Genomic DNA, 11715 nt, shown 5'->3' on the forward strand with positions numbered 1-11715 from the left:
TTTGTTTCTTTTCATTACGCTCATTTCATCGCATACATATGTACATGTATACATAGGTACATACAATTTGAAAATAGTTACAGCGATTTTGTGCAAATTTTGAAAAATATTCTTTTAAGAAAAACAAATTATAAAATAACAGCCATTCTTTCAAAATTGTTGAATTTCCACTATTTTGCGATGCAACATAACCATATTTATTTGTTTTCAATGTTCTTTAAAATTATATATCTATATTTAGATATGATCAATTTCGAAAACAACCCACATATTTTACGAATTGGTAATTATTTTTTAATTTCAAACTCGTGTTCAAAAATGTGTAAAACAATATATTTTAATGTAAAATTAAACAAATATTAAAAAGGACTGAATAATTTCTGTTTATTAAATGTCGTTAAAACTAACCTCAAATTATTTCCGACTAATTTTAAATGATTTTTTATCAATATTAAACATAGTTCTAAACTAAATTGAGTACTGTTATTTTGTTTGTTGAATTAAAGAAGAAAACTTTACAAATCAAAGCAGCTGAAGAAGCAAATTGCAGTTGAAAGCACCAAACCATAAAACATATAGTCTTCGCATATTATTAAAAACGAAAAAACATAAACAATTAACTTTATCATGCGCAGAAAAACGAAAAATTAAAAAAAAAATATTTGTATGAGATTCAAAAAATAAAAATGAAGCAACTTTTTTGATATTTTTATACACGCAATGAATTAAAAAATTAAAAATTGCATTATAAATGAATAAAAAACTGAATTAAAGCAAATTAAGTGAACAAAAATTTGATTAACAGAAAAAACAAATTGAAGGAAGCGTTGAAGGGAGATAATGCTAGCAGTAAATTTTGTGAAAATCGGGCAGAAATTGATATTGAAATGCTTGATGGCGAAAGAAAAAATCTTATAGCAGTAATTAAACTTAATTCATAAATTAATAATATTTAATAACTGATGTGTTTAATGCTGAGTACTAGCGTAGATATTGCAGCGTGAAAAAATTGCAAAAAACAAAAATACATTTTGGCTTAAATTTAAGATAAATTAAAAACCCAAATTTTGACATTACGCTTAGCGTAAACGAAAGAAAGTAGGAAAAAGAGCGAATAAACTGAAAATAAAACGCGCAAAATATTTACATAGACGATATAGTAAAGGCAAAGAAAAATTAAAACAAAAAAAAAAGATACGAAATGCTTTAAAAATAACTTGAGAAGGTGCGGTAAATATACAGAAAAAGTATGAATTTCGAAAATCGATCACAGTAGTATACAAAGTTTTTCGAAAATAACTAAATAATAAGTATGTATTGCTTTGGGCTAAAAGAAAAAAATAAATATATATTTTTTGGGTAAGTGTGGTAAATTAATATAAAAAGATGAATTTTGAAAATTCAAACTAGTTTGGTACAGCAGTTTTTGGAAATAAAATTAATAGAAATCGAAGTAATTTTTTTAAAGATAAATCCTAATTATTTTTTAACCAGTAAATTTGGAAAGTGTATAAATGTGTTTGTCAAAATTCGACTAAAAAATGTGTCTTAACAAATGTTATTTTCAAAAATGTTTATTTACACATAAATGATTTTCTAAAATAATCAGGGTTGTTGTGGAATCTGACAGTTGTCGGAATCAGAATTCAAACCGACAAAAAATTCTGGTTCGTGTCATGAATTCTGATATTATTGGTTTGATGTTCGAATCAGAAATTCTATTGGTTTTAGGTGTCATGGAAACCAATTTTATCGGTTTAACTATCAGAAACAAACCAAGAGCTTCAGGGCTGACAGATTTGAGACATTTTGTTCAAATTTATTTTGATTCGCCCTTAAAACGCTTTGGAAAAAATATAATTATTATTAAAAAATTAGATAAGAACGCTAAATGACGTAATTATTGAATTCAATGGAAAAAAATAAAATATACTAAGAATTTTACAAAATAAGTTATTCAGATTAGATCATGGAAATATCTAAATTTTTATATAAAAGTTAAACAATATACATTGGAACTTCCATAACTCGAAGATCGCCATTACTTGAACTTTTAAATTGGCAATAGCGTTTAAAATCAAATTCCATACAAATTTCCTTACATAACTCGAATTTCTATAACTCAAAGTTCTCCATAACTCGAACTCTTGAAGTGAATTGAAAGGCAATTCCATACAAATTTCCTCGAAGTTTTTTTGTAGATTATGGTGATGCGAGTTAGAGAAGTTCCTCTGTATATATACACTTAAATATGTACATTTTTACATAAACATAATTACTATTTTTGACTTCCTTTGAGCATAAAGCGAATTACTGTGATTCCTTAAAAATTTCATTTTTTCGCGCTACTTTCATTGCCAAATAAAATAAAAGCTGAAATAATGTATCATTTTAATTATATTTTTTGGGTTTAATGAATATTTTGAACTAATTAATTATGATTACAATTCCAAAACATGTCTTGCTAATTTTTCCCCATGAATAAATAGCAGAACAGCTGATTCGAATATTGGTTTGCTTATATTCGAAAAGACGAAAATCTAATCAGATTCTGTGACACCAATGAAAATCAGAATTGGTTTGCCATTCTGACATTCAGCAAATCTGTCTTGGATTCCACAATACCCCTGAATGTTTTTTTCGAAATAGATAACAGATTTTTGAAGGCACATTTTTATTTTTTTGATAAAGAAAAATTAAAAAAAAATTATTTTTGACATTTCAGAAATAGAATACTGCAAGACCTTACACCAAAAATATTTAAAAAAGTTTTTAACCAATCGTTTTTAGTCGAAGAATTTAGAGTTTTTAATATCAAAAAGACAGCTGTCAATCCAAAAATATTTTTTCAGAGATTTAAACTTCGAAAAAGTTGTAAAACTATATTTTTAAAATGCAGTTTAGTTGTCGTTTTAAAAATAATGTTTTAACTAAAAAAGCGTAATTTTATTGATTTCAAAAACCAAGTTTCACTTACTAAAAAGTGACTGTCAACTTTTAACACACTATTTAGACGTGAGCAGCTGCAATTTAAACACGTGTATTTTTGTTGTTCTACACGCTCCCCTCCTATATACCTTAACTCTCACGAACTCTAAATAAATTTCGAGCATCTACCATAAGTTGAAGAAAAGTCTAGTTCAGTAAGTTTTACTTGTTTTAAATTTGAAAATATTTATTTTAAGTAATGTAAAGAATGCATTAACAAAAGAACCAAATTTTGTATAATTGCAAAGTATTGGAATACAGATCAAATAAAAATCGAAGTACGAAGTTCGAAAAAAATTTTAAGTGAAAGTATAAATGATAATGTAACAACAACAATGCAATGCATTTAGAAAATGTGTTGTAATATTTGATATTTCAATTGAAATTTAGGAACGAGCAAATACGAGCGTATGCCGAAAGTGTGTGGGTAATAAATTGTCTGCATATTTATTTATACATAATACCAATTATACATGTATACATACCTACATATGTATATATATATATAATATATAAGATAATTATGACAATTAAATATATTATACAATAAAAACAACAATAACATAATACAACGGAAAGAAAATGAAGCGTATATATATAGAAATAAATCTTAACAACTAAGAAAAGCAAATAAATTAATGAAATTGCGTAAAAAGTAATAAAAATACAAAACACAAATAAAAATTGTAATAAAAACAACAACAATGTTGATTATATTGTTTATGTTGCGTTTAAGGCGTTTAGTTTCGAAATATCAGTTTGACGTTAGCGGGTTTTAATGGAGGGTTCAGCGGATATTTCAAATGGTTAAGCCATTTAAATCTCGTCTTTGAAAATCGATAGACGTTTTTACTGATTGCACAAAATTTATCTGGCTGTTGTGGTAACGGTAATATCAACACAACAAACAACAAGTCTTTGACTCGCTTAAACTTTTTTATCGATGCACCATGAAAACTAATCGAAAAACTTAAATTCTCATAATGCGCTAAGATATGGAACAATAACATAAACATTTCAAAATCACGTTTTTTGCGTTTTACAGCTTAAAGCTTTCAATTTTATTTCAATCTTATTGAATTAGTAACCATACAGCAATTTAGAATTTAAACCATGTACCGTTCTACGCCAAGAGCATACCTTTGGCTACGTCTTTGGCTTTATCAGAGCCAGTCAATACTTCAGCCAATTTTAAACCGAAATCAAAAGCTGTACCAGGACCACGGCTTGTGATCAAATTGCCATCCTGCACTACATTCTGGTCGTCAATGTATCTATGCAATATGATATATTTTTTATATTAATTTTCTTCTTACTTTCAAATTTCAAGCTTTAAACTTACTTGTATGCATCCTTCAATTTGCCCTTAACTGAAGGATATGCAGTCAAATTTTTGCCACTACCAATGCCATGTGCCAAGAGGGCAGTGGGTGCCGCACAAATCGCTGCTACAATACGTCCGGCCGCTTCTTGCTCTTTGAGCAGTGCACCAAGTTCAGCACTCTCAGACATTGCTTTGGCGCCACCAAGCCCACCCGGTAAAACAATGGCATCGTAAATACCGCCTTTCGCTATATCAAACGATGTGTCTGGCACAATGCAGACATCGCGTGAGCATTTTACTGCATCAACACCACTCAAGCCGGCAACGGTGACCTTAACCTTTGTGTAAAGTGCAAGATATATGTTTAAAAATAAAACTACACTTTATTTTTTGTACCGTTTTACTTACCCCGGCACGTCGCAAGACATCGGCGGCTATAACGAATTCCATTTCTTCGGAGCCGGGTGCTAGTATAACCAATGCTGTTTTAGACATGTTGCAGGAGTTGCTGTAGCTGAGATTCAGTTGAGTTTGACTTGACAAGACACACAAATAGGGCTTTGTTGTTGCACTCGGTTTGATTGGAAACGGTATATAAATTTTGTTTAATTTGCGATTATTAAATAATGACCTTCGCAGGGCGACAAACATTTGTTTTTATTTGGTGAAAAAAATTTAGACCAGTCAAACTGACATAAACAACTGGTTTTGGGATATTTTCTTAGAGCATTGCCAGTTGTAAATAATATGTGTCTTCAAAGGTTTGTGTCTTCACTGATGAAGAAAATATTGCCGAAACATATGGCCACTGCAACATTATGTGTGTTTAGCAACATAAATGCTGAAACATGTTTACCAGCAGCGAGATTATTATTATAGAATCACATTGTTGAGAGTATATGTTGGTACACTTAATAATCTTATAAATGTTTGTTACAATAAAGCAGAAATAGCAAATAAGCTGACTATTTTATATTTAATTTTATTTAATTTATATTCGATAGAACAAATATAGTCTTGATGGATTCAATGATAAATTTTCTTGTTAGTACAACAAATTTATATCTATAACTTATACTACTATTATAAAGAAGAAATATTTGTGTGTATGTTTGTAATGAATAAACTCAAAAACTACTGTGCCGATTTCAAAAATTCTTTCACCATTGGAAAGCTACATTCGATCCCGAGTAACATAGGCTATATTTATTGCTAGAATCTCAACTTTCTGGAAATAGTTCCCAGGTGAGGGTATCAAAAAAGCTCCGTGATGGAGAACCTTAATCTGAAATTGAAAATTGTTTTGCAAGTCACTCTTTTCGCTCCGCAATCGCATGCCAGTGAGTCGAGTCGAGAGGTCGTAACAAAGTTTGAGCTCATTGCAAATAAAATATAATTTCCTGTTACTTCATTTTACTTTTTTAAAAGGAACCCACGCAAGAAACTGGAAAGTACATACATATGAATGGGAAAGTGTGTATAAGTGTGTAAAAACTTATAACTTTTGAAATGTTTGTTTAAACCCGTGCGAAGCCGGAGCGGTCTGCTAGTATACTACATACATACATACATGTTTATAGTATCGTAGATATGTTTTAATACTCTCTGAAAATTAGTTTAGGAGTGCCTTATTCTTTTTATTAACATTCTTAAGTATCTATATATGCTCTTTCTACATTGTAAACTAAATGTTCTATCTCAAATCTGTTGACTTCAAACAAATCGATGAAATTGATTTTGATGACATTTTTATGCATGTAATTATTGACTTAATTGAATTTAAGTCTCATTAATTTTACTTTTAACTGTCTCTCTTTATCAGCTTTGTCGATCAGCTTCGACTTTCACGACATTGGTCTCCAATAGTTCTGAGCATGTGTCCAGCGCCTTCGGTTATTATGTCAAACACCTTTGACATTTTGACTGATGCAGTGATTGATTGATGGCTAGATGCAGCGCTTGCTATGAAGTAAGCGCTGCACATTTTTATTTACAAATTGAATTTATACAATTTTTAACAAGAAACTGATGTTGAAAGGAGAAATTAAGTGAAAAATGTCCTCACTATTTCGATCTTTCTATTTTTTATTACGGCAAAGGTGGTGGATTTCTGTCATTGGTAGTCATCTAGGGTGAGGCCAAGGAAACGTGCTGCTTCGATGGGGTCGGATTACAGGGCGAGGGCTGTTAGATTTATGTACATATGTATGTAGTTGGCGTAGGAATCGTTTATCCGAATAAAGTCGCATCGATAATAGCGCGCCATTCTTCTCTTTCCCTCGTAATTCGACGCCAAATAGTAATACCAAGTGAAGCCAGGTCCTTCTCCACCTGGTTCTTCCAACAGAGTGGCGGACTTTTCCTTCCTCGTCTTCCACCAGCGGGTACTGCATCGAACACTTTCAGAGGGCCATAAATCTTTCTGCACCATAAAGCAGGAGAGGGACTTATAGAGTTAGGTTTTTGTTCGTCGAGAGGGGACTTTGCTTTTCAATTGCCCACTCAGTCTAAAGTTGCAACTGTTGTCAAGATTTATTATTATTAATTATTTTTTCCAGCATCAGGTTAAAAAAATCGCACGAGATAATGTCACCTTGTCTGAAATCTTTACACAGCCGTATTAGAGCCGTATTAGTTTTGCCTAGGGCATAAGGCAGCTCCTTTTCGTGTTGTCAAAAGCAGCTTTAAAATCGACGTAAAAGTGGTGTGTGTCGATCCTCTTTTCACGGGTCTTCTCCAAGATTTGGCACATAGTGAATATCTGGTGAGTTGCTGATTTTCCAGGACCAAAGCCACACTGATTAGGTCCAATCAGTTTGTTGACGGAGGACATTAGTCTCTCACACAGTACTCTCGATAGAACCTTATACGAGATATTTAGGAAGTTTATCTCACGGTAATTGGCACAGATGGGTGGATGATAATTAGGCATGCAAAGTCGAGATTGATGTAATGCAAGAACACCTTATAAACATGTTGGTTATGCCAGGGTCTAGTCTGGAAAAGTATGAGTTTAATCTACCACAGTATCCAAAACAAAGTTGAATGAAGTTCACTCTAGTTTCGCGAGGCAACCTGAGCTCTGCAAAGAGTGGGAGCAGGCGTGATTTCTGCGAAAACGTGCCAACTGAAATCGCTTGGAGAGCATATATCGAGAGAGAGAGAAGGCGGGCTGCATATACGTTCTCTACTGGCGGTAAACGCTTAAACAGGTGGACGTGCTAGCAATGTGTAATCGTCAACATTTGTTTGGATGGGTCGTGATGTATGTATTTGTTGTAGAGATCTTCTTGTACTCAGCCAGACATACCTTTCTCTAGTGATAGGGATTTTGATTGATTGATGATGCTCTGACTGGTGATACAGTAATCTCTTTAATAATTCAGGTGAATTATTTGACCGGCTCCGGGCGCTTCCACTTTATTTTCAGTACTGAAAATGTACATTCCCAAAGTTGTCTATATATCTTCTTCTTCTTAACTGGCGTAGAAACCGCTTACGCGGTTATAGCCGAGTCCACAACAGTGCGCCACGCATCTCTCCTTTTGGCGGTTTGGCGCCAATTGGTAATACCAAGTGAAGACAGGTCCTTCTCCACCTGGTCCTTCCACCGGAGTGGAGGTCTCCCTCTTCCTCGGCTTCCACCAGCGGGTACTGCATCGAAAACTTTCAGAGCTGGGGCACTTTCATCCATTCGAACAACATGACCCAGCCAGCGTAGCCGCTGTCTTTTTATTCGCTGGACTATGTCTATGTCGTCGAACAACACATACAGCTCATCATTCCATCTTCTGCGGTATTCGCCGTTGCCAATGTTTAAGGGACCGTAAATCTTCCGCAAAACCTTTCTCTCGAAAACTCCTAGTGCCGTCTCATCGGATGTTGACACCGTCCACGCTTCTGCACCATAAAGTAGGACGGGAATGATGAGGGACTTGTAGAGTTTAGTTTTTGTTCGTCGAGAGAGGACTTTACTTTTCAATTGCCTACTCAGTCCATAGTAGCACCTGTTGGCAAGAGTGATTCTGCGTTGGATTTCAAGGCTGACATTATTATCGGTGTTAATGTTGGTTCCTAGGTATACGAAATTATCTACAACTTCAAAGTTATGACTGTCAACAGTGACGTGGGAGCCAAGACGCGAATGCGCTGACTGTTTGTTTGATGACAGGAGATATTTCGTCTTGTCCTCGTTCACCACCAGACCCATTCGCTTCGCTTCCTTATCCAGGCGGGAAAAAGCAAAACTAACGGCGCGGGTGTTGTTTCCGATGATATCAATATCATCGGCGTACGCCAGGAGCTGTACACTCTTGTAGAAGATTGTACCTTCTCTATTTAGCTCTGCAGCTCTTATAATTTTCTCCAGCATCAAGTTAAAGAAGTCGCACGATAGCGAGTCACCTTGTCTGAAACCTCGTTTGGTATCGAACGGCTCGGAGAGGTCCTTCCCGATCCTGACGGAGCTTTTGGTGTTGCTCAACGTCAACTTACACAGCCGTATTAGTTTTGCGGGGATACCAAATTCAGACATCGCGGCATAAAGGCAGCTCCTTTTCGTGCTGTCGAAAGCAGCTTTAAAGTCGACAAATAGATGGTGTGTGTCGATCCTTTTTTCACGGGTCTTCTCCAAGATTTGGCGCATGGTGAATATCTGGTCAGTTGTTGATTTTCCAGGTCTAAAGCCACACTGATAAGGTCCAATCAGTTTGTTGACGGTGGGCTTTAGTCTTTCACACAGTACGCTCGATAGAACCTTATAAGCGATGTTAAGGAGGCTTATCCCACGATAGTTGGCGCAGATTGTGGGGTCTCCCTTTTTGTGGATTGGGCAGAGTACACTGAGATTCCAATCGTCGGGCATGCTTTCTTCCGACCATATTTCGCAAAGAAGCTGATGCATGCACCTTATCAGCTCTTCGCCGCCATATTTGAATAGCTCGGCCGGCAATCCATCGGCCCCCGCCGCCTTGTTGTTCTTCAAGCGGGTAATTGCTATTCTTATTTCTTCACGGTCGGGCAATGGAACATCTGTTCCATCGTCGTCGATTGGGGAATCGGGTTCGCCATCTCCTGGTGTTGTACTTTCACTGCCATTCAGCAGGCTGGAGAAGTGTTCCCTCCACAAACACAGTATACTCTGGTCATCAACCACTAGATCACCGCTGGGGGTCCTACAGGAGTGTGCTCCGGTCTTGAAACCTTCAGTTAGTCGCCGGATCTTTTCGTAAAATTTTCGAGCATTACCCCTGTCGGCCAGCTTGTCAAGCTCTTCATACTCACGCATTTCTGCCTCTTTCTTTCTTTTTCTGCAAATGCGTCTCGCTTCCCTCATCAGCTCTCGGTATCTTTCCCATCCCGCTCGTGTTGCGGTCGATCGCAACATTGCGAGGTAGGCAGTCTGTTTTCTCTCCACTGCGAGACGACAATCCTCATCATACCAGCTGTTTTTTTGGCTTTTCCGAAAGCCAATGGTTTCGGTTGCAGCTGTACGCAAGGAGTTTGATATGCCGTCCCACAGCTCCCTTATACCGAGATGCTGATGAGTGCTCTCAGAGAGCAGGAGTGCAAGTCTAGTAGAAAATCGTTCGGCTGTCGGTTGTGATTGCAGCTTCTCGATGTCGAACCTTCCTTGTGTTTGTTGACGTGTGCGCTTTTCTACACAGAGGCGGGTGCGTATCTTAGCTGCTACAAGATAGTGGTCTGAGTCGATGTTGGGACCACGAAGCGTACGCACATCAAAAACACTGGAGACATGTCGTCCATCTATCACAACATGATCGATCTGGTTGCGAGTGATTCGATCCGGGGACAGCCAAGTAGCTTGATGGATTTTCTTATGCTGGAATCTAGTGCTACAGATGACCATATTTCGGGCCCCGGCGAAGTCGATCAGCCTCAGACCGTTTGGTGATGTTTCGTCATGGAGGCTGAATTTTCCGACTGTTGTGCCAAAGACACCTTCTTTACCCACCCTAGCGTTGAAATCGCCAAGCACGATTTTGACATCGTGGCGGGGGCAGCGCTCATAGGTACGTTCTAGGCGCTCATAGAAGGTATCTTTGGTCACTTCGTCCTTCTCTTCCGTCGGGGCGTGGGCGCAAATCAGCGATATGTTGAAGAACCTCGCTTTGATGCGGATTGTGGCTAGACGTTCATCCACCGGGGTGAATGCCAGGACTCGACGACGGAGTCTCTCTCCCACCACGAATCCCACACCGAATTTGCGCTCCTTTATATGGCCGCTGTAGTAGATGTCACAAGGACCCACCTTCTTCCGTCCTTGTCCCGTCCATCGCATTTCTTGGATTGCGGTGATGTCAGCCTTTACTCTTACGAGGACATCAACCAGCTGGGCAGAGGCACCTTCCCAATTAAGGGTCCGGACATTCCAGGTGCATGCCCTTACATCATAGTCCTTTATACGTTTGCCGTGGTCGTCATCAAAAGGGGGGTTTCTCATCCGAGGCCTGTGTTTCTTATTCACTGGTTATTCGTTTTTATGTGGTGGGTCCCAAGCCCTACGCACAACCGCATAAGCGGGATTCGCCTTCTCACTTTAGCTCGCTTCCAGACGGATGTCTGTTGGCTACCCAGAGGATACTTGGTCTAAGACCGGAAGTTGTGAGCTGCTTGAGCCACATGTAAAAGAATCGTTCCTGGCCACTCCCAAGTGAATGGCAGTCAGAAACTTTCCTCACTTACGTGAACTTCTACATATGACTCCATCCTCTATATATGAACATTAAGAATCTGATTTAATAACACTATCTAACTTATTTTACAAACAGTTTATTAAAAAAAAATATATATAGCGACCAAAAATGTGAGGTTATGTTATTGTGTCGCGCGTTATTCCAACGTGTCCGCTTACTGCACACTGCTTGATTCGCGTGATTGCTTTGATTGATCGATTGCATACTGTTATGCTACTGACACATCGTGCGCGCCGCAGTGCGTTCGGTGACAACTGTTGCAAGTAATAGTTGCGATAGATTGGGTTACTTGGTCATTGATAGACTTAAACGAATATCAAACGGCCGGAGAGCATAGGTGCGGCTGAAATGTGAATCAAACGTCGATTTGAAAAGCGCAATGAATTGAAATGCAATATGAAGTGGAAAGCAATAATCAAAGTGGGGCTAATAATCAAGGAAAAGGCTGTGTGATCAACTGTGTGGAGAATGTCGAAAGAACGAGTGCGGAGAATAGAGCAATTAATTAATAAGGAAAAGTAAACAGAGTTCGCCTTCTTCCCAAAATGTGGTACCAGGGTACTTCACATGCGTATCGACAGCAATTGTGGAAAATTGCATACAATTGCATACAATTGCGGTATTAAGCGCTAATTAAGGTACGAAATGCCCGAGGGAAGAAGCGTCAAAACGTGCACAGGCAATAAA

The 11715-nt window shown here is 37.1% G+C and overlaps 1 protein-coding gene across 1 annotated transcript; it reads right to left on the reverse strand.

Annotated features, from left to right (window-relative positions):
• Positions 1-3416: 3416 nt before the first annotated feature.
• On the reverse strand, positions 3417-5005 carry LOC105215831 (protein dj-1beta). The gene is made up of 3 exons (XM_011189982.3): positions 4721-5005; positions 4331-4650; positions 3417-4262 (listed from the first exon to the last, which is right to left on the reverse strand). The coding sequence occupies exons 1-3, from the start codon at positions 4961-4963 to the stop codon at positions 4112-4114; spliced, it is 714 nt and encodes a 237-aa protein (XP_011188284.2). The 5' UTR covers positions 4964-5005; the 3' UTR covers positions 3417-4111.
• Positions 5006-11715: the final 6710 nt, after the last annotated feature.

This window comes from Zeugodacus cucurbitae, chromosome 2 (assembly GCF_028554725.1).
Source record: "Zeugodacus cucurbitae isolate PBARC_wt_2022May chromosome 2, idZeuCucr1.2, whole genome shotgun sequence".
NCBI lineage: Eukaryota > Metazoa > Arthropoda > Insecta > Diptera > Tephritidae > Zeugodacus > Zeugodacus cucurbitae.

Excerpts from the sequence above, each read along its gene's own strand:
- LOC105215831 (XM_011189982.3), bottom strand. The coding sequence starts at position 4,963 with ATGTTTGTCGCCCTGCGAAGGTCATTATTTAATAATCGCAAATTAAAC. Across the intron at positions 4,651-4,720 it reads ATGTCTTGCGACGTGCCGGG|GTTAAGGTCACCGTTGCCGG; the intron begins GTAAGTAAAACG and ends CTTTACACAAAG. Across the intron at positions 4,263-4,330 it reads AAATTGAAGGATGCATACAA|ATACATTGACGACCAGAATG; the intron begins GTAAGTTTAAAG and ends CATATTGCATAG.